This window comes from Haliaeetus leucocephalus, unplaced genomic scaffold (assembly GCF_000737465.1).
Source record: "Haliaeetus leucocephalus isolate CR32 unplaced genomic scaffold, Haliaeetus_leucocephalus-4.0 Scaffold536, whole genome shotgun sequence".
NCBI classification, from domain to species: domain Eukaryota; kingdom Metazoa; phylum Chordata; class Aves; order Accipitriformes; family Accipitridae; genus Haliaeetus; species Haliaeetus leucocephalus.
The window spans coordinates 335,280-363,225 of record NW_010972972.1 but is presented as its reverse complement, the minus strand read 5'-3'; the positions used below and the strand labels follow the sequence as shown (position 1 = coordinate 363,225).

At 39.7% G+C, this 27,946-nt stretch overlaps 1 protein-coding gene across 2 annotated transcripts in view; it reads left to right on the top strand.

The window, feature by feature from the left end:
* The window catches only part of DLG2 (discs, large homolog 2 (Drosophila)), a 1,012,119-nt gene that overhangs the window by 969,000 nt on the left and 15,173 nt on the right, over positions 1-27,946 (top strand). Inside the window, exons 24-25 of one of the 2 annotated variants that reach the window (XM_010576558.1) lie at positions 16,463-16,562; positions 20,550-20,591. In XM_010576558.1, the coding sequence (XP_010574860.1) occupies positions 16,463-16,562; positions 20,550-20,591 (142 nt within the window). The remainder of the gene's footprint in view (positions 1-16,462; positions 16,563-20,549; positions 20,592-27,946) is intronic. The other variant, XM_010576559.1, reaches the window with a different exon arrangement.

The following is a 27,946-nucleotide window of genomic DNA, read 5'->3' as shown; positions in this document are numbered from 1 at the left end:
GGGGGGGGGGGGGGGGGGGGGGGGTGCACAGGTAAAAGGGTTATCCTCTTGCAATTTTACCTGAATCATCTTGCTGGCCCCAACTCCTTTCTTCCCCTATAGAAGCAATGATTAAGAGCTAATAACCCATAGCAAAGGTTTCATGAGATAATGCCAAAATCTCTTTGAGCTAACTATGATTGTAAAATATGAACTGTCTAGTTATTCTCCAGGTTTTAAAAGTCTTATGCATTCTCATCTGTTTATACCTCATTTTTAATCCCAAATCCAAAGATAAGATACAAAGTATTACAGAGGGTGTGATATTTGCAGCTGATCAGCTTTTTGTGTCTCACTAAAAAGGTGTTTAAGAAAGCTCAGCAATACAGTTGACAAACCTGTTAGCAGGGATAGCTAAAGGATAATCCTTTCAAAGGCCCAAAAGCTCCTCTTTTTCAAGCCAAACTTGGGTGCATTATCTCATGCAGAAAATTAGTTCAGCATATTTTAAAAATGTGATTTAGAATATTGGTATCACTTTTAATTCATTTCATTGGACTCCTCCAGTCCATGGCTTGTGAAATTAAAGTCTACAAAATCGGGATGGATACAAAAACAGGGAATGTGAATCACAATTAGGGAGCTCCAGAGAAATCTTCTGGTCTCAGGTTTAAATCAGGCAACAGATAGTACCTTTCTGTACAATGCATAATTAAATTCTGATGCTCATTATTACAGGATATTGTATAAAAAATAAATAAGTTAAAAAGGAATTAGAGAAGTTAGCAAGCAATGGATCCAATTACAACTTTTAGCACTCTTGTCATGTAGCTCAGGACACACTAATTGTTGATTTCAAGAAGCAGAGAGGTTATAAAATGGGAAGGATCATGTTTCTTCTATTTTTTCTTTTAAACATCTGCTACTGGACAACTTCAGAAGAAGCTACTGGGCTAACTGGATCTCTGGTTTAACCCAATAGGGCTACTTTTCTTTCATGTTCTGTTTATTTTGACCAAAAGAAACATATTTGTTCAGGTTCAGAGACATCAATCATCACAATCCTAGGTCCTATTAACATTTTTAAAGATAGCAAACCAGTTAGAGATGCTAACACCTGTGCAATAAGGAAAAGAATACAAATACTGGTAGAAACAGCTTCATTTCACCAGGCAAAGACTGCGCTTCAGTTGAGTTGACCAAGTTCAGTCTCTAGCTTCATTCATATAATTGTAGTAATGATCTTCACCAGCTTTTCTAATTGTTACTGAAGGTGGCTGGAGTATCAAAGCAACCAGTCCACCCCTCCGGTTCCCTGTGGCTGCTCCGTGCTACTGCAGCAAAGGGCAGGTTTCCAGGACACTGGCTACCTTAAAGTTTCAAACACAAGAAAGATAAATGAAGATAAGATAACACAGGTACGATTTCCTAAGCATTTGCTGTCTCAGCCTATGGGGCCCACTGATCTATGGATAATCAATGCAAAATAGAGCAGCCCAAAGGTATATGTTTGATATTTATGCTGGAGGAAGCTACAGGAGTTATGTGAGCACAAACTTAATTTAAAAGTATGTTTTATGCTATGTTGAACTCAAGATCATATCCCAAGTATCCTCTGATTCTCACCTTTGCACCAGAAGGAGAATATGTTAGTAGCTGTGAGCAGGGTTATGTATCTGCCAAAGCAGCATACTGAACTCGTGGTAATTCTCCCTACCATAGGCTTCAGGCTGAACAAAAATAGCCTTTCCTTTTCTAATCCTAAAACCCACAGTGGTCGAGGGCTTTTCAGATTTTTTACTGAATCAAAAAGAATGTCAAACAATGATGGAAATATTACAGAGGAAAAAGAGATGAGCCACTAATCTGCTTTTTTTCTCAACTGTTGTAATTACAACCAGTCTTTCAGAAGGCAAAAATAGCATCTCTTTTGCTTTGCTCCCTGTCAGATCATATACTCCTTCTTGACTGTCTCTTGAAAATATTTTTATAGTGGAAACTGTAGCTCTTGGAAAGACCTTTTTCAACATCTCACTGTTTTTTCTAACATTCATGGATGTTGCCTGTTCCCAGAGGAGTGTTGCACTATCATGAAGCATAATGTGTAGGTAAAACTTGATTTTATACAGAGAACTGGTTTTTTATGCCATATGCCTTTTCATTTCACACCTATTTGGCCAGTGACTCCAGAACATTGTCTTTTGGACAAATCCCCGATTTCAGTTCCCAGTGAAATAAATGTCATGCCTCTCACAAGCTCTCAGTGTTTAATGCGTGTGTCGGGGTGCATGGCAGGTGTTCGGTCCGTGATTACGGGGATGCGTTGGCAGATGGGTGCCTGCCCTAGCGAGGCTGCTCAGCAGGGTGCCAAATGGGGATGGGGTGCCTGCCAAGACAAGGGACTGCCCCATCCCTCCAAAATCTCTCCCAGCAGCTCTGCTGCTCATCAGCAGTGCAGGTCCTGGGCTGCGACCCACACCATATTGCTCCATCACTATCCATTAGGGGTTTTTTTTTCTATTCAGTTAGCTTGTCGTCCACGGTTCTTTTCGTATTCCAGTCAGATCACCTACCCTGCACTCAGCTTGCCCCTTCAGATGCCTCTGAATGTATTTATTATGACAGTCAGAAGCTTGATAGCATTTAATAATATTTCTTATGAGCAGATTCTGTTTACAGATCCCACAGCCCTGCCTGCAATGGAAGGTCATCCTCCTGCTTTATTGTCATTTTAGCAACACTGCACTGACGCATGAAAGGAAAAAGCTAAACTTGACTGAGATAGCAAATTCTGTATTGTGGTGTAAATAAAACCCTCTACGTACTCAATGCACTTCTCCTCCAAATGTCAAAATTCACTCACTGTCAGGACTCAATACATAGGACACGTTTTGACAGCATATTATTTGAAAAAAAAAAAAAAACCCAACAAAAAAACACCAACCCACCTATTTCCAAACAATTGATGCTATAGAAAATCATGGTATTTTCAGCCCTAGTCATCAAATCAGAGAAAAACTGTTCTGTAAGGAACCTCAGGTGGTCACCGAGTCCAATCCCTGCCCTGAGGGCGTCTTCTGTACCTTCCTCCTCTCTCGCAGATTTATCTAATCTCTACTTAAAGACCTGCCACAACAGAAATTTCATATTATTCCCAAACAGCCCACTGCAATGTTTAACTCTCCTCATCATTAGAAATGGCTAAACTGCTGCAGTTTAAGCCTGTTGCTATTTCTTCTCTTATCAATGTATATGGAGACTGGATTATTTGTCTTCATCTTCACCAAGCAGAACCTGCCTTGATCTCAGGTACACTGTCTGTGCTAGTGGTTCACTGTGGCACATCTGGGTGTATCAATGCAGAGAAAAAGGTGATAATCTCAAATGAATCCCTGCTTCTCAGAAATTACAAAGTATAAAGATGTATTAGACTATCTATCTTCTCTCACTGCCTATTGAAGATTGTTTCTAACATCAGTGTTTTACTAGGCTGAAGTTTTCTAAGTATAAAGTTTCACCACTTCTAGGGAGAAACTGTTTTGTAGTCCATAATCAGAAAGTTTTCATCATATTCAGTGTATTTTGACCAACTTTTCTTTGCACTTCTCTTCTAAAAATATTTGACACAATGACTGGATTTCCTAAAGTGATTGGTACTGGGACAATAATAGAAAGTAGAAGAAAATCCACAAGCTGAGCATGTTCAAAAACCTGCATCTTTATTGTGGAGCTGGCTGCTGATTTGGAGAGCCTGGTAACACACAGTCTCCAGTGGGTTACTTTGCACAGACAGAGAGTAGATTCTCTGTCATGCCCCAAAAGTTGCAGTCATTGACTCCTCCATTTTCCTTATAAAATAATCCACTCGATTGCTTAATCATGTTTGCTTTCTGAATTCCCTCTAGTTGGTAGCAAAATGGTAGTGAAAGGAGAGATACGGGGCTGGGAATAGCATTTCTGTCCATGCTGGTGTGTATTTGTCCATGTGTATGTGTATGAAAAGAGAAAAGGAGGGGCCTCTGCCTTTTTCCCCCCCCACTACATTTGGTGATTAGAAAATAGCAACAGACGCCGAGTAAAAGATAATGGAAGTGTCAACCACCAGAACATGTGGGATCACAGGTGGAGTGATTTCCTAAGAAGAAAAGAGGTTGAACATAAATTAAGCAGCATACACCTACCCGCAAGGATGATACGGAGGAGGGTTAGTGAAGGTGGCGTAGGCACTCACACACAATTAAATATTCTTTATTCTTGATCTCAGCCAAATTTATCCCTCCTTACTGATCTAGCCTGGCTTTTCTCTGTTCTCCCAGTCTTTCTAATTTCTCATTGTTATTTAATGGGAACGGCTGCCTGTGGGGTGTTCTCCAAAGAAATCTGAGCGGTCTTACTGGAATAAGTGCTCAGCTCAGCTATAAATTGGCCTCCAGCTGGTGTTCTGACCATTGCTTAGAAAAATGATGACTTGTGTAGCTGTAATCTTCAGGAACTGGAGGTACATATGCCTGGGAGCAACGTGCCTGGGAGCAATCTGCCTGTGTGCACTTGCCTGCGTAATCCAACCCTTTTATGTTTTTTCTAGCCTGTCACTACTGTAGTTTTTAAGGAGCAGCCAGTGAACGATGCAGCTGCAGTGTTGCTATTCTATTTCTATACTTACCGCTATTTTTGAAGACACTGGATTAAAGGGGGCAGCGTGAACTGCAGTCAGCTCTCGGTTGCCCACGATAGCAGCTGGAGGACAATAACCTGGCTGCAAACTGATGGTGACAGGGAGCAGCAGGAGAGGGCTGCTCCGCGGGGACGCAAGGGGGACAGCAGCCTCACAACAAGGGGTGCAGTCCCAGGGCACGATCGGCCGGTCTGGTGGCAACAACCAAGGTTGGTCCGCAGCCCTGTGCCTCCCAGAAATTCCCTAGCGATGAGTCGGGTCCAAAAATCAAGCCAGGTCAGTAAGGTGAGGTGAGATGGGCAAGACACCAGGCAGGGCACAGGCAAACCGACAGCGTGGCCCTGGCAAGGACCATGGGCTGCGGGAGTTTTTGAACCTACTTGTCCTGCAGACACACGTCCCACCGATGTGATCCCAGGCGAGATTGTGAACAACCAGGATGAACTTGCTGTTTGCTTTGCTCTGTGACTATCAAAGCACTTCAGTTTGGTCCAAAATTTTCTAGCTTGCCCTTCCTATGACTATTCAAACAGCATTTGCTAGCAGTAGGCTGCAGAAGATAACATTTTTCCTGTAAGGCTTATACTACCAATTCTGATTAATTTTGACCATTAGGAATAAAATGTCAGTCTTTGCTTGTAACTAAATTTTAGTTTATAAATCTTTTTCCATTCCTTGGTGCTACTTCCACTTGCAGTATCAATTGAATTGAGTATTCTCTTTTACTTCCCTTACATCGTGTTTCTAACGTGCTGAAGGCAAAGAGGTTTCCCATTAAATGTGGTAGAAGCTGAGCTAAGCCCCAGTATGTGGTTTTTGCTAAGAACTGTTATATTGTTTCAGTCACATTAAAAATAGCAGACATGAACCAGAGTAAAAAGTTAGAATATGAATTCAGTCCCCTAGTTTAGAGATATTTGAATTGAAACTTTGGTTTAGGCAGGCCCTCAACAAAGAAAAAAGGAGTATTTCTACTCTGATCTGATCTGGTTCCTAATAATGTTTTAGCATTCCTAGCAACGTTTAGCATCCAGAGTGGTTCACAGTGTGGCCTCAGCTGTGTAAACAAAATGACTCTTCAATAACACTCTAACAAACACATTGCAATTTGCCCAAAACAAAAATGTTTTATTGTCTCAGTGCCAGACAATTATTGGACACCCACTAATATTAAAAATAATTTGCTTAGAGTGAGAATTCCTAGCTAAAATATGCTTCCGTTAGGCATTTATTTATAAGCTTCTGGAAGATGTCAAAGGAGCACATGCAGAGAAAGATGGGTCGTAATGTTCTAGCTTGCCTTTTACCTGCCACAGAAATATTTTACCTGCACAATTGGAAAGCCTGAAACATGGCTTCCTGCAGAAATATTATTTACACATGATGTTGGGACAATTCTGTAAATGTTGTAAAACATTAGCTGATTTTTTTAATATGAATTTGCTCTCTCTTAAATTAATATTTCTCCACCTCAAAAATCCCAAAGTGAACGGCTCTTCCTTTCTTCATGGTCAAGAGCACCAACCTGCCACTGTTGTCTAAAAGAGATGTGATGAATCCATCACTGACTGTAAAGGGAGCCTGGGGTCACTACCTCCGCCCCAGGCACCTACGGGGTAAATGTTTAAAACCAGATGCAGTGAATCCCATTTCTGTGAGCCGTAACTGGGTGCAGCTTCTAAAAACATAGCAGCTCTTTCAAGGCACAGTGAGACAGGGTTATGGCCCTTCCGTGCTTCCCAAGGCTATGGTGCGACACGGATTTGCAGTTCTTACCTGCTCTGTCTTGATCAGACGTGATAATCTAAACTTTATGAACCACAGGGCCATATTTAAACTGTGCAGTTTAAAAGCCTAACTTAGACATCTCAGCCATTTCTTTTGGACTAATCTTTGTGCTAGTGGTTGCAGTGACTATACTAGGCACTTGTAGCAGATATGCTGAATATAGTCCTCCGGTACCGCTTTGCCAAGTGCAAAATATAAATACTTGGATAGGTTAGGTTAGGTTAGGTCAGGTTGGGTTAGGCTAGATTAGGCAGAGCTACCTAGAAATGTATAGGGGTAAGCCCTCTGCTCAGCCCAGCATATAGCTCCTGCGGTGTCAATACAAATTACGCTGTTGCTGTGGAGATAGTGCAGGCTCCTGAACTTCTTTGCTTGTATACCTACAGGTGGAAAAATTACAGACAAGAAAACCCCCTTCTACTCAGAACTGAGCTTTTTATAGAAAATAATTCTGCATGTCATTTATTTGCAAGAGTTGTGAATCAGTATTTTACTGTACACTCCCCCGTCTCAGAATGATTGAAATGTGCTTTGCTGTAACCAGAGAATAAGAACGATTTTTCATGTGTGCAACTTAAAATAAGCTTTGGAAATCATTCATGTCATAAAATTCCTGGTTTTACATCTCCATTACTAATTGACAGAAAATCTTTTACAAAACCATTGTTTCTGCAATATTGGAATTTAGTTGTTAGCAATCATTCAAGAATACTTCCTCTGTCATAAAATGGAAATTAATGACAAGGATAAAAAAGTCACGTGAAATCATGTTGCAAGAATTCCTCACCAACTCGTTCTTATAGATCTTTATAAGAAGTCAAAAAAGCTGTTGCATATTATTAAAAGAAAATTGCTGAGCAGAGGTATTTTCTGCACAAGGCCTTTTTATAGGCATAGGGTATTAGTAGGTCTGAAGAGACTCTCCAGAGCTTTGGTGCGAAACTTCCCAGCGCAGGGAGGAGGAATAAATTGCTCTTCTCCATCTGGCTTTGTTGCTGTCTTGCTTCTGGTTTTCTCTCTATTGGATTTAAGTTCTGGCAAAGGCTGCAAGACCTCAGAAACGGGGGTAGCATTGGGTGTCATGGAAGAATCAGATGTCAGCATCATTCCTGCCCGTGCAGCCTCTATCTTGGAGGAGACATCTTCTCCCCATGCCGGAGGAAAAGCTGGGTCTCATTTGTCCAGCTGCTCTTGCTCTTTCATGCATTTTCACGTCCTCCAGTCCTGTCTTCACGTTTCACGAGGGCTAGAGCTGGTGCCAGGCAGTGGACGCTGGCTGCAAATCTGTTTTGACCTGAGCCCATATGATTTGGCTGCCCTGACTGCTCCCCTTGAGCTGAACACATTTCGCTCAGCGTTTCTGCAAGGTACATTAGAAATACTGCTGTCATCAGCATCTAGTTCACTCATGTGCTGAAGTAATCAAGTGAAATTCAGGTGATAAAACAGCACATAGCCAGGAAAATTTAACTGTACAGTGTCTCGTTGCTCCAGGATATCTTGAGGCACTCCACAAAGACATGCAATAATTTAATAATAACACCTGTTGGGCCCAGGTCACAGTCGAAACTAAAGGAAAACAAGTGAGTCTTCAGTTTTAATTTATGCCATGGTAGCAGTGCTGTCTCTAGCAGGGAACTGGCATGCCTTAAAGGAACCTGGTTTTTTAGAGAGGTGAAACAGTTCTAGAAACTGTGAAAAATACTGTCAGATCAAATTTGAGGCTTTTACTCAGCTGAAGCAAAGAAATGTTTTCATAGCCTTCTTTTAAAAATCCGGTAGAAGTTTTTCTTCAAGTTAAAAACCATACTAATGTAAAAAATCTTTGGGACTGTTTTCCAGTTTAAAAAAAAAGAAAATACTGATGGAGTCATTTCTTCAGTTAATGAGCAAGTTAAATACATGTATTTCATAAATTTTCCTGCTTCTTCAGACTGATAATTGTGTGGAGTTTATTTATAAGATAATATTGTTTCTTAGGTGGCCATAATGTTAGGGACTACAGTATCAGTGTTTTCTATCCCACAACAAGTGTGTGCCATCCCTGCTTAGGTAAGAGAAATGTTTAAGAGAGTCACTGACATAAAGATATGTAGTGTAATGTTTAAATTGGTCGCAGATTAAATATAGCACGGTGAAAATTTGCTAGCACAGGTAAAATACCAAAGTTTGCAGCTGAGAGTTAATTGCTTTTTCTTCTAAGCTGTTCCAGCAGAAATTTGTGCTGAGTTTAACTTCATGTGTGTGCTATTTTTATAACTCGTTGTCTAATGCCCTGAATTAAATGGTAGGAAATTTGCATGTATGTATAGATAATGTCATAGTTACTTGGCTTTTCTACTAAGAAAAGTGGTTGAAAAGAAAAATGTATAGCACTGGCAGTAGATATTGTCAAAGAATTAGAATCAGACCAAAATTTTCTTCTAGTAAGGTTTCCCACAAAGCTCTAGAAGAGTGGAGTTAGCATTAGCACTCATTAAGATGATACAGTCTCTATATTTCACATCTATATTTCTGGCAGTTCGGTTACGCTTGACTTAGTGACTCACAGGCCATGTTTGGGAGGTTATAGGGACGCAGGAACTGCCAACCTGGGTCAAAGCTAAAGTCCATCTAATTTGATATCCCGTCTGTGAGACTGATAGTGTGAGATGCATTACTGGAAGATGTAGGAACATCACCTCCTACACAAACCTCACACCACTCTCTTAAAGATTGACTTTGTTTTTGTTTGCCCATGACTTTATTTTTTAATAATTTTAGCTGTAAGGCCTAAATAAATCAATGTTTTAAATGAAAACCATGAGCCTGGTATGATTCACTGTCTCCTGAGCCAGATCTTTGCCATAATTCAGCCTGCTACAAGTCACCTGTGAGTGCAAACACTCTTCCTTTAACTCAAAAGGGCAGTTCAAAAGATAAGTCTGCTCCAGTTATCTTTCAGTCAGTAGTTTGAAGACATGTAGGTATTGTAAATCTTTCTCCACTACTACTTCACAAAATAAGAGTAATAAAGGTCTTTATGCAACTTATTCTTTTTATGCAATGGTCCATTTTATGCAGTAGTTTACACTTGCACTAAGTCAAGTGCACAGCACTTGATTGCACAAATAAATGATTCCACAAAAAATATGATAAAGGAGCAAGTTGGGTTTTTTAGCACAGTTAACTAACACCTTCTCCAGCTTTATTTATTAGGGAGATTAATTCAAAAGATTGCATAGAGGAGACCAAAACCCTCAGTTCCATTTGCAGATCTAAAGAAGCACCAGCAGTCAACTGGGAATCAGAGTTAAGAAAAAGATATGAGAAAATATCTGATCAAAACTGAGGAATGAAGATCAGGGTGATAAAGGTCCTACAGTGTACACTGTAGGATAATCTGTGGGTCTGGGCCAGTAATCAGACAGTCCCAAAACTTTGCCAAGCGCACACCAATGTTACTGTTGATCTCTGAGGCTCTTTCGTCATCATTGTTGCACAAAGGATGCGGAGACAGATTCACATGCGCTAAGATTTATTAGCGGGATCAGTAGCTGATGGCATACATCAGCTCTAACAGGGAAAGTTCCTTTTTGGAAAAAAAACAATTAAAAAGAGTAGAGGAAAATGTGGGACAACATTGCCAAACATCAAATACACTTTCTAAGTCCAGAGGCGGCCTTGAGAAAGAAGAGGAAGACCTTCACACTGCTCGTGTGACGGTAGTGAACCCGGCTAGGTCAAAGCCCACGCTGGACCCCAGCACAGCCCTGGGATGCTGGATCTGTGAGCATCTCGTCACAGAAACACAGGCATTAGAACTGGGAGAGCCTTACTATTTAGTTCCTTTCCCTTCACCGCCTCTTTCTCTCCCAGCACTGCAGTGTTATTCCCCATAGTACTTTAGATTAGCAGATTTGTTTTAAATATGAAAAATGATCTAGGCTTTTCCACTTCCCTCGGGGCAGATTATTCTACATCCAAATTGATTTCACTGTCAAGGAGCTTTGCCCTTTCTTATTTTCACACTATTAATTTCAGTGTTGCTGCTTGAACAAATCCTTCCCACCCTCTTTATGTACAACCTTCAGATATTTGTAAATGACCTTGGCCGTCACATACACAAGGTTTTTACATTGGCATTTCAATCCTGCCAACAGTGACGCAATGTAAATTAGCACAGATGAGTACTCCCTTTTTAATGGGATTCGAACCTCACACCAAGTTAAATACATGTTTGCAGAATTGGCAATGCTACTTTTACATGCTTTCTTGAAAGTCTGTTAGTCTTTCTGTTCCCCTGGTAGATGGTGTTGGTTTTAACTGTTGTTAGGAATTAAAATTGAGTTGCTGGCTGACAAGTGGCACTAAGTCAGTCTTAAAAAAAGATTAGTAATATTTCATATTTATGAATACTAAGCAACACTACCCTTGTCTGTAGAAGCTAGACAGAATGGAGTTTTTAATCAGGCTTGTACTTTGTCATTTTGGATTTCCAAGATCCAAATCTCCCTGCAGCTTCGTGGGAAAACTAAGCAAGCAGAGTTATCTTCATCTGAGCTTCTTCTCACCCAAAGTTTATTCTCACTTATCAAAACAGATCATAGTGCAAAACTTCAATATGGAATGACTGTAGCCCAGGTTTTGTTTTGGGTTTTTTTTTTCCAAATACTTGCAGTATGTAAGAAAATTTAAGGTTGAACTCAACAGAATAGGGACATGCTTCCCCCTGCATCTCATAAAAGGATATAGAGAAGTTGTCAAGTGTTGCTTGCTAGCATATAACTGTGTCGTCAGACTGTGAATGAAAGATGTATGTCTTAAGGAATATACTGTGTGGTCACTATACAATGAGGTTTATAGTTGCCACTAATGACTTCTTAGTTTATCTTCTGCATGTCTGCACAGACATCAGTAGGAGCTTTCTGTGTGTGTGAACCCAGTCCATGGCCAAGTTTGGGGTTACTCCAGGAAAACAAGAATAGCTCAGTAGCATTGACTTTCTTCCAGACTTGGTCAAGTCACTTAACCTGAGTATACTTCATTATCTTAATACAAGAAACTGCCATGGCCTCAGTGCTAGTATCCACCAGGTCATAGTGTTGTCCTAGTCCCCACAAAGTGCCTGTAAGGAGGGCACTGCAGATGGGACAATGAGACAGAAGATCCCAAAGTGCCGTTAGACCCATGGTCCCCAGACCATGCTGCCGTGCTAACTGCAAAACCACTTTTCACATAAAGCCAATATACTAACACAGGATTTTCTTCAAAAGTTTGTTCTGGAGACTTCGTATTTATCATGCATTTCAAATTGCTAAGTGAGAAAGCCCCATTATAAAAGCAGAGGTGATATATACGTTTGAAAGCAGAAATGACACTGACTATCTGTTACAGTCCAAAAGTTTTCTTTCTGATATCAGTGCAACTTTTCAGTAAGATGGAGAGATTTAACATGTAGAAATTTAACAGCGTTTGAGTGCCCAGACCTTTATTAAGGTCAGTGTTCAAACAGAATAAAAGAATGTCCCTAATACAAAAAGTGTGGATTAAATACAGAGAAAAGGATTGCAGGGATATAACGTTGCTGATACATTTTGTAGATTTTTTGTAGAATGCTGTATAAGCAAGGGCTTTTCATTTAAGTTGCACCAAAAACAGGTATTAAAGGAGGACAATCAAAAAAACCATGGCGGATGAGAAGCAGCAAAATTAATGAACTTATTTACACTGCTAGACCAATCTCAGAACGAGACTGATACAGATAATCACGTAAATAAAAACTAGGCTAAAGCTTAGCTCAAAATTGCCTTTTAGGTGGTAAATGAAATTCATCTACAGCCTGTATAAAAGAATTTCACAGCCAGTGCTCTGTAACAGCTTTTTCTCAGGTGATCCCCAAACACTGGTTCCCAGCTCATGACCAAGGATTAGCACTGGTTGAATGAAATAATAAAATAAAGTATTCCCAATGTATTTGGGAGTTTAATGGCTTTTAGAAGATGTAGTTGCCTGTAGAGCTTTTAGAGCATCAGAAGAACTCTTTCCCCAACACATTAGGCTCTTCTGCAAAGCGTAAAGACGACAACCTCTATCAAGAGCACATCTGCACTAGACAGTGTGGGCTGGATCAGCTACATTGTGAAAGAAAATTGGGAAGAAGCTCAAAGTACACAGTGATGTATTTGCCTACTGCAGTATGGTCCAACTATCAAATTACTGATACACTATTCTTTGTGATGTTTGCCACTATAAAGCAAATTTTGAAATTGGATTGTTTATTTAATATTACATGAAATTTTCCTTTAAAAAAACACTGTCCTATTAGCTGATGGGTAACATATATATGGCTGCTGCACCTAGGGAAAAGCATTTAGAATACAAAAATGGTGTTGACACAAAAGAAAGTACCGAAGGGAGTTCTTACAAATGAGAAACACACAGTGTCCTAATGTCTGTCACAACCAGGGAGGGTTGGTATGTGTAAGCCAGACTTACATAACTGGGGATATTTGGGGATATTTGGTCAAGCAAGAGTGCACATCACAATTTTTTTCTGGTTTCTCCAAACCACAGTCTCTGCCTAAGTAGTATCAAACAAAAATTCAAGCCAGGACATCAGTGAAAGCTTTTCTCCCCTTTTTTTCTGAGAAAATACTCTTTTTTCATCACAGTTCAGATGTTGTGAAGAATGACCTCACTGTTCAGTTGTCAGACAGTACTCGAAAATTTTATTTGCTTTTCAGTCTTAGGCACTTGTCTATATAAAGTGCCTATTAATGCCAATTCCTAGGTTAGTGGTAGTCTGTGTGAACTGATGGCAGTGAGGTATAAAAGTAATCTATTGTACAGGTTTTTCGCTGCGACTGAAATGCCTGGGTTATTTGCCATTACAGGATCTTACAATATTCATGGCAAAGAAATTGTGACTTATACAGAAATCCATTTTCAGGCACTTTTTCACTGACTTTCAGAAACTCTGCCTGCATAAATACTGTTGAATCAAGCCTAAGCTTGATACCACAATTTCAATTCCAGTTGGGTGCAACTTTTGCACCGAACTGAGAGATGCAGGCAAATACATCTCTTTCATTTATCCTATGGCTATTTCACAGCTCTCCAGCAGCATAGGGAGCCCCTGTGAAAACTGGCTCCAGAATATTTGTCAGGTCTCAAAGTTTTCATTTTATAGATGTAAAATCTCTCAAAAACATGCATCTGAATTTTGCAGTCTAACCTTACCACCATTCCTCACATGCATGATCCTTTCTTAGAAAAGAAAATATGTGTTCAGTGTGGGTCTCTACTCCTCCACCAACAGAAAAAAATCTGGAATTAACACAGTGTGTCCAATGAAAACATCATTTTATTCTGCATGAGTCTCCCTCTCCTATCTTTGCCAACCCCCTTATCTCTATACATTAGAGATCTATATCGTGGTATCTGTAAGAAGATTTTTCTGGGTGTCTGCAGGATTTCATATCCTTAAGGTGGAGACCATCAGCCTGAGCTTAATCACATTTATATTGGATACAAACCCAAAATCAAGGCTCCTGCCTTTGGTTTCTTGTGAAACAACATGCACTTAATGTACAAGAAAATAAATACTTGGTAAACCCATTCAGTTAGTACCAAGGACTAATTATTTCTATAAGTTTGCAGGATCAGACCCATTTTAGTGTTTTATAATATTTTACAGTTTCTGTTATTTTCAATACAAACCATCTGACTACATTATGCTAGTATATATGGTCATTAACAAGAATATACACATTGGTTAATCTATAGAAATATGAACACGTGCATAAACATATTTGCTTATGGATATTAATAAACCAAGAGCCAGCTTTATTTTAGGAACAAGGCTTTTTACTGGTGTACAGTGACACAGTTGGACATAATACTCACCAGCTAAACATTGCCAGATTTTGATTGTCCAAACTGAAGTGGAACAATATCTTATTAAAAAGGGAACCCAGTACTTGAAATTGCAAAAGGAGAAAAAGTTTATATAACTCTACAGTATACCTGTCTAATTTGGAATATACTTTTAGATCAAAGCTTGAAAAAAAATATATGCTTTTCTGGTGAAAATGAACTTTCTGAAGTTTTTGCTCTAGACTGTTGTGGAAAAAATTGAAAAAGAATACTTATAAGTTTTACATATTGTATAATCTCTGTGAAACACAGCATATTTATTTATCAATTTAATAACATTCTCTTTAATTCCAAAGTGAAATGGCATTTGGTAATGAAGTGACTGTAATTTTAAAACCCCTTTGGTTTTGGAGGTGCTATTGTGTATATATTTTTTTCCCCTTTTAAAGTATAATGCCTATACTGTTACTATGTCAAATTCAGATGAATCGTGACAAATAATATTTTCACAATGGGAAATGTTAACATGCTACATTCCTTTCTTTGGAAAAATAAAAGAAATTATCACAGAAAACACATTTTAATTTAATTATATCCTTTAGGTCATTAAAGTGATGTAATGTGCATGTCAGTCCTCTTTTCATCCACAGATTATTTTAATCCTTCATGTGCATTTTTTTTTTTCTTCTGGCTTTCTTTCATATTTGCTTTGTTTTGAAATTGCATGCTGTCTGGATTATTTGTGCATGACCTCCACATTAATTTCACATTGAATGTTGACATACTCTGAGAGATTTTCATGGATCATTTATTCTATGTGTGCATTTTTTTTTCCTTTGTTTTCAGTTACTGAACTTTAAATATGCTTGAAATGTAAAAGTGGCATGAAACTTTCGTGACACAAGTAGACAACTATTTTAGTAGAGATTTTCAGTACCTAACTTTACATCTTTCAGAAATACATATTCTAAACCACATTTTATGCTGTGCTTCCAAAATGTAAGAAAATGAATTATGTTCTGAAACTCTAAATATATTCCATTTCAGAATTGGAGCCAAATACTGGTTATATTTCATTCGAGCAATGACAAACACATGAGATATTAGTCCTTTAAATGAGCTAAGAAGGTCTCTGCTCTCTTGGAGGTGATCACTTGCAAAGTCGTGTAGGTATTGCATATGTTGAGTGTAGGAAACAGCGTAGGACATTGTCAGACCAACAGCACAGATCATTTCAGATAAGCACTATCTGCAGCTCAGCGTAGATGCCCTCTGGAAATGCCAGCTTCTCTCAATCGACTGTATAGGGACCCTAATTCCTCATGTAGTATCTGAAATAAATGTCCCAGCTAAGCATATCCTGCTTTTACATAGTACACTGCTATGAGCCCTTGTGACTGTCTATAAAGTCAAAGGTTTTATTGTGTGAAAAAAACAATTTTTTCCATATTAACTCCCCATTTAAAAAATTAAAGTAATATATGTTGCTCAACATGCAATGAAATACTGCTTATCAGCAGAATTCCATCTCTAAATCACATAAAACTACAAGCATTTCCAGAGGAACCTAATGAGTAAATATACATGTATAAAATAAAACAAAGTATTTTTTTAATTATGCAAAAAAAGCACATTAAAACAGATTTAAGAAGTTGTCGATTAAGAGGCCAAATAAAACATTATGAAACCAGCAGCAGTTACCAGAAAAAAATATTTGATTTTAATTGGCACAGGGCTGAATTCACGTACCTACTACAAGCAAATCAAAGGCTTCCGCTTTCCTCTTTGCAGCCTATTCTTTTTCAGCCAGTTAATTAATCCTGTGCACAGTCTGCTATGATTAAAGATGAGTGGCTTGATCTGAAAGCGTGCTGAGCCATCTGTAGCTCTTCATCTGAACAAGCCAAATGCAATAGTTTCCAAGTAAGGAGCTGAAGGTTGTGATTTGAGACCTCTGTAATCAGATCGATCTAGTCTCCAGGGGCTTTGCCTTCAACCTGCAGACCTCACCGCAACCACCTCTGATTCTTTGCAGCCACTTGGTTTGGACTGATTTGAGTCACTACAGTTCTCTCCACTTTTACAAACTAGTTGTTTTGTCAGCATGAGTGTGACAACAATTAGACGTCCCTGTTTTTGCCCCATGCCTTTTCTCCTTCACAGTCATTCAATGACAAGCGTAAAAAGAACTTCATCTTTTCACGAAAATTCCCATTCTACAAGAGCAAGGAGCAGAGTGAGCAGGAAACAAGTGATCCAGAACGTAAGTAACCTCTTGGAGACGATGTCACATGCAGCAGCACAAAAAATGGGTGACACGCATGATACCAGTATCCCACACATCTAGGCAAATATCTGTCGTAGGCAGGCAGGAGAGGTATTACTACTGTGACCAATGTGTGACTGCAGTTTGGATCCAGCTGGTCCTTCCACCCCTGGAAACATAACTTTCAGAAGAATAAAACAGTGACCTTAACTTTTGGAAGAGCAAATCTGGCTCCTCAAAGTTGTTGTGGCACCTGTCATAAATCCAAACTTCTCTCAGATTAAATATTCCCAGATCAGAACTGGCTCAAAATAATGCAAATGTGGTTTCTTTCACAATACTAAACTAAATTATTACTTTTTTAAAGATCTGCTATAATCTCTTTTTTGCCTTTGACATTCTCCAAGTTGATTGCCATGGGCAGCTTCACTGAAAGTTTAACGATTAAATGAAGCAACCATGCTAACAGCTTAAAGAAGTAAATCAGATCTTGGAATGTGTACCTCCCCGGGCATTTACTGCTTGCTTAAATTGTACAGAGAACCAGCACTATTGAAAATACGTGCTAGTTCCAAGCCCGAATATTCACTTTTTTTCGTAATAATTCTCTCCTAAATTTATCCGGTGAGGATCGTTTCTGGAACTTTATTTATCTGGTTGTTCCTTTCTCACAGCTCCAGAAGCCATGTATCGTGGTCACTGCCTCTTTCATTGGCTGCATTCCCATAGAATATGGGTCTAAAGTTGTTTCAGAAAGAAAAAGCAGGGATCCAGATTGCTCAATCAACATGGTCAGTCATGGTAGTATCCATTTCAACTCCACTGACTTCTTCCTTCCTCTTCTGCGGCTGTTCTTCCTTTCTCATTGCTCTCTCTGGGGACTTCCGTGCAGGACATCCCCGGATTAGGTGACGACGGTTATGGAACAAAGACTCTGAGTAAGTTCCCAGGAATGGTCACTGTAAATCTTTTTTTGTTTTGTTTTGTTTTGGCTTCTGTTCCTTCTCTGAGGACCCTCCACTCCTAGCATGCACAAGATAGAGTTTTATTTGTTACCCAGCTGTGAATGCATCAAAAATGTTTCGATCATTTTGTTCTGCATGACGATATTAAATAACATACAGTGTATCAAGCAGACACTTTCACTTCTTTTGTAATAACACTTTTTGTTTCTGACAGTATGTTATTGTTCCCATCATGGCAGTTCTGTAGAGTAGCATACCTAGAACTCGTTTTGCTGCCTAGACTGTTCTTTTCAGCAACAACCCCTCCCTCTCCATCTAAAGGGAAAGTTGAACATTTTAACCTGATCATATCCTGAGGAGATCAATAGACAATTATTTTATGCTGTTGCTTCTGCATTTTCAGCTTTTTGCATGGGAGTGTTTGTTACTTTGCTGGATTTTAGATTAGTATTTGTTATTAATGGAAGAAGTCATTTGCAGGCTAGAGAAGACCATGCCTTCTCCAAAGCTAATTTTGGACCCATTTCACCATTAGTAACCTATTCTCTGTTATGCTACCTTAATCAATTTCTTTTTCTGATGCAGCAATCCTGTCTCAAGACTTGGCATTGCAGAATGTGTAATGTGTCAGATATTTGTTCAGAAACAATTTTGCTTCCTTGAAAGTTAGACCAGAAAAAGTTGTATAGAATGAAATATTTGCAGCTGATTTCTATATAAATAGCAACCTTATATTCTGTATCCAGATCTAAATAATTTAAAGAAAATGCCACTTGCATGTGTTTGGCTGCTTCTTCCTCAGTTCTTATCCTTTCTCTTAAGCGCCAAGTAATTGGAGCAAAATGTGTGTGAATGCTAACACTGCATTGCCTACTGTTTTGTATGTGCTTTTTAATTGCAGGAATGCACATCCATGCACACAATTTTAGAGATTATTCCATTTCTGACTCATTTGTTGAAGGGACTTTTTAATGGTTTAACTTTAAGCCATACAGTGCCTCTCAATTTAAAGATGAAAGCTTCATCTCTTGTACAAAGAACAGTTCTGCAAGACTAGTTTTGCCAGTGATAGACAGCAAATGTCGCTGCCACCTGCCTTTTAACAATTCTGCTGCTTTAAGTGTCCTAGCAGCTCATTAGCAGCAAACGCAGATCCTTCCCTGCCTAAAGAGAAGTAGAACATTTACGATCTGATAACCCTCCTGAATATCTGTGTCCTTACAAAGGCAAATCTCCATAATGTCCAACCATTTGAAAGGAGATAACTGAATTCTGCAAATTGCTAAGGGAAAAGTGGCATAGAGGTATTATATAGGCTCTAGTTTCTCTATTAATACTGGACCTAGCTTTCAATTACTGACACACCTCTAGACATTCCCGCCCATCCAAATTTCGCTAATATTCGACTCAGATATGCCTTTTAAATGACAGTTCTTACTATGAAGGATATTTTTTTCATGTTTAATAAAGTTCTTCAGGGTCCTGTATAGCAGATCAGTTTGAAACAACCCTTGTTAACTTGCTAAGAAATGTCCAAAAGTCAATATACTGTTTTCTTCAAAATGTAAGTTTAATTCTTTAAAGCTTCTTACTAAGCCCAAGATCAAAGTTTTCCATTACTGTTTTTATCAGATATCATCACCTCTCATTTCTGCTGTTCCAGTAACCCAGTCAGGCCCACTCTATGAACCCTAAGCCATTAGATTGGTACGTGGGGGACAAGCAGCACCTTGCAGAGAAGAGGTGGTCTTGGCACTGTTCCCATAGTCATCTTTCATGACATCTATGCATGCTCTACTCTGGGTTCATCCCAGGGGATTCTTGGCTTTTATGAGTTCCTTCTTTCACTGGGAATGTTTAGAGGCAGTTGCAGGTGAGTGTTGTGGATCACCCGCAGCCTAATCTGCCCACTGGTTTAATGACAAATATTGGACAAATTTTGGCTCCTGGGGTTTGTCAGGAGGTGACTTATTTGTACCCATTTTCCATTTAACCACTGTGTCTTTCTCATTAAGCCAGTGTGGCTCCCAACTGTATAGCCATTATAGCATTGGCTTCTAAATGTCCTGGACCAGCTGAAAAGTTTCAACTGTCAAATGATCTTTCGGGTGCAAAGTAATCAGCATTTCTACCAGAGATAGTACTAAAACTAGCATTTAATGTGGTTCTGCAAACCTCCTGGAGACCATATAGCATGGTCTGACTGACTGTAAACAGTCTGCTGGCTACAGTTTGGGAACAGCAACTTCACATGATATAGGTTGCACCTTCCTTTAAATAATATGATAATAGAAACAGGACACCAGGCTTGCCAAACCACAAGCCTGATACCATCATGATAGTTAGTATATCCCTATTCACCCATCCAGACTGCTCTGGTAAAGGTTTTCATACTCCAGCTCGAATCCTGAGGCTAGACGATGTCTGAAAAAATATTTATTCCATTTATTTTCTTACTTTTGTCATTGGCTTTGTCTTCTCTTTTTGGACAGGGTAAAATAGTTACGGATACAATATTTGATATCAAGACCATTTTCATGTTAATTTTTAACCCTTTGGGATAGTGCAGGTGATTGAAGATGGACACAGGTTAGATGTTTAACAGGAATAGTTCCAATGCATTAATGATGCACGTTACTGATAGTACAGAATAATATGAGCAGACGGTCAGGTTTCATGAAATTACTCAAGACTTCCAGTGAGATGCAAGTGGACCATAATATAATTTGAAATTAAGTTATCTGAGATGTCATTAACTGTCTCATCAAGAAAAGACCTGGCTTTGCCATGACGCATATCACTAGCTAATACATACAGTCTCTTTCTGAAATGCTACAAGAGAGAAAGCTTTCATTTTACCTGTGTACTAAATTATCTGAGAGTTTTCAGGTGATGCCACTGCATAGTTTTTATTTCCTCTCTGCACAACTACCTTTGCATGACTGTGGCAGTTCTTTTAAGTTTCTGCAGCTTTGTGGTGCTTGGTTATGTTCTTTAATTTGCTGTACTGTTCTTGCAGAACATGTTTCTTCTAATGCCAGCGATAGTGAAAGTAGCTACAGTAAGTTACTGCTTTCATTAGAGTCCTTTTACTTTGCATTGCTTGTTCTGTTTGTTTCTTTTATTTTGTTTCTCTCCTTGCTACTCTTTTGTTAATGTTAAAAAGATGGTTGGAGCAAATGGCTTGGAATTCAAATTTACGACCACGTCTTGAGTACAAAGCTATAAAAGAAAACTGGCAACCTTTATAAGAGAAGGAAGGAAGGTTGTTATTTGGGATGTATTCTGGGACATAAACCCAAACCTGGCTCTGGGTAGCCTGTGAAGTCAAGATTATTTAGTTTAGTGACAAGAAGTTTATTTCAGCAGGGAGGGGCAGTTTCTTGATGATCTTTTAAGAGTAAAATTACTCCACAGCTCTAGTCAAATCTGCAAAAGACATCCTCTTTACAAGGTCACAATTTTTACTTGCATTTCTGCATGCCTGTATGAATGTATAAGAAATAGTCCCAAAAATCCTGTTGAGCCCTTAATTTTGGCAGTACACATTTCCTAATGCATATTGAAGTCTTCAAAAAAAGGTAAGATAGACCTTCAGCCCTTAGGCACTGACACTGAATGTCACTGATTCTCTGTAGGTAGAGGTCCCAACCCTGCAACCTGATTTGGTTAGAATTACAGACTCCATGTGGTCATATAGCTAAGAGGCAGATTGTACATTCTGGGTAATTATTAGTCATAGCCCAAAATTGAACCAATATAACTATTTTTTCTGGAAATGTTGAAAAGCAAAAAAAAAAAAAGGCATTAAATAAATGACTGGAAACGTAATAATAGGTAATTAAAATCATAGATTGCTTACTAAATCATCCAGTTGTTTAATTTTTTCAAGCCATTTGCTTAGCAAATCAAGTTTTCCACCAGTCACTCAGCACTTGTGCTAAGCACCCGCATACATTCAGGTAATCATTGGTATCATACCTCATATTTACTAGCCTTGATATAGTGCATAGCAGTTGAGCTCTGTTAATAAACACTGGTTTGTTTCAGTAAAACAGCTAATCTTATGCAATTCAGAAATGGTAAATTAGTTTGTATTCTCTTGTATTGCAAAGGTTTCCTTGGAAAGCAATTGCCAGAGTCACAAGAAAACAGTAGGTGCTCTTGAACTACCAAAATCCAATTCTGAACTGCTTTATTTTTAATGTGTCCTCTACTGAGGAGGAGAGGAGGATTTTATGTTTGAAATATAAGACGCTCTTTCCCCAGACTGACTTCACAATCAGGAATGAGTCAATAGGTTAAATTTTCAAAAGTTTGCATGAGTCAAATCCTCCAAGTGTGTTTGGAGTTGGTGAGCTCAGGGTGAAAGCCCAGAGGAGAATCTAGGCCGGTGGCGGAGCACATCCCATGCCTGATGAACTGTCCCAAACAGGAGACTTAACAGGGGTGCCCAGTTGCAGCTAAACATTTGGGTCAGATCCACAAAAGCTAGTTCCCAAATTTCCTCATAAGACAGGCCAGGTAGCCAGTTCCTCGATGCTGTGCAATAGCTTGAAACAAAGTGCATGTTTTGAGGTGCAAGAAAAGGGATAGAAATGGTTTGAGGAAGTTAGTTGGGACATAGATTCCTGGAAGGAAAAGTAGTGTCGGGGTAACAATTTCCCATGGTAGGCACTCTCCTTCTAGAGTGGTTTCCATCTGGGCAAGCTCCTGTCTCACCCCAGCAGCATCCAGCCTACATCCTGTTGGCTGGAGCTCCCCACACGTTTCTGGTACGTCCAACAACTGCTGCCTGGTGGAGAAGATGCAGGCAGCATCTTCCTCCTCTGCCCATGGGAGAGCTATGCCATTTAGCAGCAGAGGAAGCCAATCTTAGGTTATGCCAAATGAAAGTGGCTTTAAAATCCAGGACCTGGTGCCCAAAGGGCCTAATGCCATTTGCTAAGGATTCATTGGTCTGTGCTGACATGACATTTGAAGGCATGACCTTGGGCAACTAGCAACTTCAGTTACCAGCTGGAAATTACTGTTTCAGATGGCCACAATGGCATATCAACACTAACCTGACTGTGTGTTCCATTCCTACATGGCCATGGTATATCAGCATATCTCCTGTGGGGACTTAAAGCCCTCCTGAGTCCAGCTGCTTACTCTCTGGATCTCCAGGCTACCCTATGTCAACAGTACGTCCCATCGCATGTTCATTGCAGCAAATCTCCCCTAGAAAAATGATGACTCAGGAACAGAGAAGAACCAGACAGCGGAGGGTGAGAGGTGGGTGGTCAGAGAGAGCAGTCAACAAATTGTGAGGGCATGGAGATAAGAGAGATGAGGCCCGTCATGAAGAAGTTGTCTTATTTCACTGCAATTCTGACCCTCTGGGACTGTTGAGAGAGGACATTGCACAGTAGAAGCCTACCAATACCCCTCGTGGGAAAAGTAATTATCAGATCTAGTCTGTGAACATTTCCTAAAGATGTATTACTCACTGCCTTCTAATTTATTAATTCCTAATGAAAGGAAAAAAATAATAGGTGCTGAGGGTAAAGCTCATTCCTGGTAGAATAAGACAGCATGCAGTTATTATTTCTGCTCTTCTTGTTTGCATCTGGGTAGCTGGGAATGGGGCCCAACGTCAGTCACTGCCACAGAACCAAGTTTGTTTTAACTCCATTTGGAGCCAGCCATGTTGCAAAGCTGTTCTTCGGTGTGATGTAGTCCCACTTTGAGGAAAATTGTGTGTTCAAGGTGATGCACTACAAGTTATTTTACCAGGACACCATGTACGTTGACCTGCAAACTCATCTAGCCCTCAGTCTGTGCACTGGTGAAATGGGGCATACTAAGAGCAGGAAAAAAAGTGAAGCTGAAAAAATTCATGGGGAGCAAACAAAACTGCTGGAGAGCTCAGAGGTTTTGCATGGGGTTGTGACCCTGCCCCAGTGCCCCTTTTCTCTTCTGTTTCCCCAGCAAATGAGCAGGAAGAAAGGGACTGCCTGCCCCACTGCTTTTTGAATTGTGGGAAATTGGGGAAGAGTGGCTGGAAAGCTGCCTGGTGGAAAAGGACCTGGGGGTGTTGGTCAACAGCCAGCTGAATATGAGCCAGCAGTGTGCCCAGGTGGCCAAAAAGGCCAGTAGCATCCTGGCTTGTATCAGAAATGGTGTGGCCAGCAGGAGCAGGGAGGTGATCGTCCCCCTGTACTGGGCACTGGTGAGGCCGCACCTCGAGTCCTGTGTTCAGTTTTGGGCCCCTCACTACAAGAAAGACATTGAGGTGCTGGAGCATGTCCAGAGAAGGGCAACCAAGTTGGTGAAGGGTCTGGAGCACAAGTCTTATGAGGAGCGGCTGAGGGAGCTGGGGTTGTTCAGCCTGGAGAAAAGGAGGCTGAGGGGAGACCTTATCGCTCTCTACAACTACCTGAAAGGAGGTTGTAGTGAGGTGGGGGTCGGTCTCTTCTCCCAAGTAACAAGCGATAAGACAAGAGGAAACAGACTCAAGTTGCACCAGCGGAGGTTTAGATTGGATATTAGGAAAAATTTCTTCACCAAAAGGGTTATCAAGCATTGGAACAGGCTGCCCAGGGAAGTGGTGGAGTCACCATCCCTGGAGGTATTGAAAAGACATGTAGATGTGGTGCTTAGGGACATGGTTTAGTGGTGGACTTGGCAGTGTTAGGTTAATGGTTGGACTCGATGATCTTAAAGGTCTTTTCCAACCTAAATGATTCCATGATTCTGTTAAATCAGCAATTCATAACTTGGCCAGCACAAACAAAAGCGTGTGCGTAAGAAATGACTGGCAAGTGCCAAGTGTTTTCCTGCAGACGTTCGTATTTGTTCTTATAAAAACAGGCCAGTTGGGGTCCAGACTGAGGTGTTCTGCATTTTTTCTAGTGGGTCTCTGGCAATTGTTTTAACATGTTTCTCTAACTTTTGCTTCTCATGATGAGCATTTAGTGAAAAGTAGCTAGTGTCGAAACCTGTACTACTTGATCATTCCTAGAACCATTCCAAACCAGGTGTACAAGTACACAAAGTGATGTTGAAGGCTTCTGAGAGCTGTCCCTGGACAGTGATTAATAGAGGGGTTACAAATTGACTGGGTTTTTTCTAGGAGATATTCTGATGCATTCATATTTATTTATAAAAATATATTGCTTAAAAATTCGAGTATTTGGCTGAAGTATTGCTCATGTCTTGGGCTTGGGCATTAAAAAATCAACTTCTCAACAGAAATCAGATACTTATTATTATTTCAAAATAATGATATAATTGAAAGTCCTCCTATGTGGTCTCAAGAGAAAATTCTTTGACCATTTCTTAGCAACAAGGCTGTTGCAGATAGTAAACCTGATTTTTCCTGCCAGTGCTTTCAACATGGGGTTTGTAATAAGCAAAAGAGTTGGAGCCAACGGTGGGATTGTTTTTATCCCAACAGATAACCTTCACCTCCATTAACTTCAGGGGGAACCACAAACACATTTGACAGCAGAACCTGGCCCTTGATAAAAAAAAAATTGAAAGTATTTTTGAGCCAGGAACAAATGCTGGCCTGATCTAAAAGGGGCTGAGCTGCCACACAGCTGCTGCTGCATCACAGTGGCCATGCTAATATGAAGGCTACAACTATGTTAGTTGATTTGCACCTGTTCTCAACAGTAAAACCAATTTTGCAGAGTCGTATATAAAGTCCTGGTCTAGCAGAAAGTTGTTCTGTTTGTGATAAGGATACACACAGCCAACTTTGACTTATCCCTGAACCAGCTAATCAAACCATGATTGAAAGTTTATTTTGAGCTCTGTAACTTAAAATGTTCTGATTTCTTTTTCAAACCAAGCTTGTAAGAACATATTTTTTACCGTGGACTCATCAGTTTTTATTTTGTAAGACATGATTTTCACAATGGCCATGAATTTCAAGTCCCTCTATTGCATATGTGTTGTAGTGCTCTTACATGTAGTTCAGTAAAGGTTTTTACAGCTGTCATCAAAATTACATACACATTACCACATCTATTCAGCCTAATTGCATAACTGGTGGTGATTGCACCAATTACTTAGGGAGGCAATACATGACTAAAAATTAAAAATAAGGGAAATTGTTAGAAACAATTAGAAACCCCCTGTCAGCAAGTCAGTCTTGTAATGAGATTTGAAGACTCACAACAAGGTTAAGGGAGTCCTGATTATTATGTTAGGCCACTGATTAATTAGGACACTTATGTTGGCTCTTTCTTACACTCCCCAAGGACTGCTGTATTATTCAGGCACACTCAGATTGGCACAAGTATTGAAGTCTCATTTTATGCCCTCATAAGCTATATTGATCTTAAACATACAGTGCTGATAGATCACTTTTTGGTCATAAGTTCATTCTCAGACTACTGATGATCTTTTTATGTATTGGATTCCCAGCCTTTCATAGCTATCAACATACTTCCAAAAATCGTGTGTTTATTTACATAAATAGAGGTCCAGGAAAGGGATTTTGAGGCTAGGATATTGACTGTCCAGTGCAGTCTGTGCAGATGAAACAAAACAAGAAATTGATTTCTCCAAGATCTTGCATGTATGACTCAGGCAATCCATACATTAGCCCAAAACCTAAATGGATGGTGACAGGAAAATAAAAAATAAAATGAAATCTTTGATTTTAGATCCAGCTGAACAACAAAATTCAGGCAAGAGCTAAAAATAAAATTAATTTGGCTCATCTACATGTGTTTTCACGTGTGTATTGATGGTACCCTCCACCATTAGTCCAAGAAATGTTAATGAACCCAAAAACTCTCTTTGATTTTTCTAAAATCTTAAATAATTTTAGCCGTCTTCATAAGTACTACTTTTTTGTTATTCACTGCCTTAGATCGCTTTACAGATTTTTTTCATTCACAGCCATTAATAGCATGCCAAAATCCATGGATTCCCACTGCAGAAGGTGCTTGATGAGGGTAGGTGTTTAGTTACCTGGTGGCTGCACCACGGCAGCTCACAGCAGCTCTCCTGCCCCATTACTCACATGCTGGGTGCAGTTACACCAGCACTGTGGAAGCCCTGGATGCTCTGGCAAGACAATAGGAAATGGGCCCTTTTTATGGGTTACATGAAAAATGCCTGATATCTGCCAGGTCTACGCTGAAATTGGTCTTGAGTCTCACAGACTTTCTGCCATCTAATCAGAAAGGGAAAACAGAGGCAACACCTTACATCCATTTTAGGGCTACCCCTCTGAAATACTACAAACACTTTTAAACAGATTAAATTGGTAGTCTTTATGAAACTCATCTGACTCCCCAGGACCTCTCTGCCCAGCTTATAGAGGCTACGAGTTATAACAGTCTCCAGGTTATTCTTCTCTTCCCAAGCATGAGAAATCACCAACAGGCAAACGAAGAACAAAGGGAAGCAGAGCCATAGCGATCCTGGGAAAGTGAAAGCCCTCCAATAATTTTACTCATAAGTATATTACATTTAGGAAAGCTTCTTTTTCTTCTCTCCTTATTTTCTTTCTTCCCTCCTTATTTTCTTTCTTCTCTTCTCTTTTTGACTTGATGGAATTTTACTGAAGAACAGGGGATCATGGCAATTTCCAACAGGAAGGGCTTTTTCTTTTTTCTCCTTTTGTTTTGTCTGTTAAATTTCACAAAGATTTTCCAGATCAATAGACCTAATCTGTGCTAATTAAGCCATTAATGTGGGTGGTAAATGAGGCTTAGTCAAATGATAAATAAGAGCCCGTGTCCTGCCGAATTTCACACTGTCCCCCACACCTCAAAGCCATCGCAAGGTTATAGCAATCTGATTATTGATTGACTCTAGAACTCTTCATTATACTTAATACTTTATGGACTACTTCAAAACCATGCAGTACTGACTGAGTAGAGATCATTAAAGAATACCATCTGGTAGAGTTGACATGCGTATTAGCCTTTGAGGAATTACAGGATTTTGCCTGGACAGTACTTGCAAGGATTTTATTCACATCATAGAAACTTGAGCTTCCTGAGCCCTTTTTCCAGAAAAGTAAAGTAGTGGAAATGGTGCAGCTTTCCTCAACGCTTGCACTCCGTGTTGAGTCTGAAACTCAGCATCAGGAAGATGTCTATCTTTAAGTCCCTGTGCATCACAGCCAGCCTCAATGTTTCGCCTTGCTGCAACCCTTTCCAATGGCTTAAGCTTCAGCACAGTTTGAGGGGGCTGGAATTTTTTCTTTGCTTTCAGTCTGGCCAGTTGTCGTGGTTTAACCCCAGCCAGTAACTAAGCACCACGCAGCCGCTCACCCACTCCCCCACACCCAGTGGAATGGGGGAGAGAATCGGAAAAAAAAAAAAAAGTTAAACTTGTGGGTTGAGATAAGAACAGTTTAATAGAACAGAAAGGAAGAAACTCATAATGATAATAGTAACAATAATA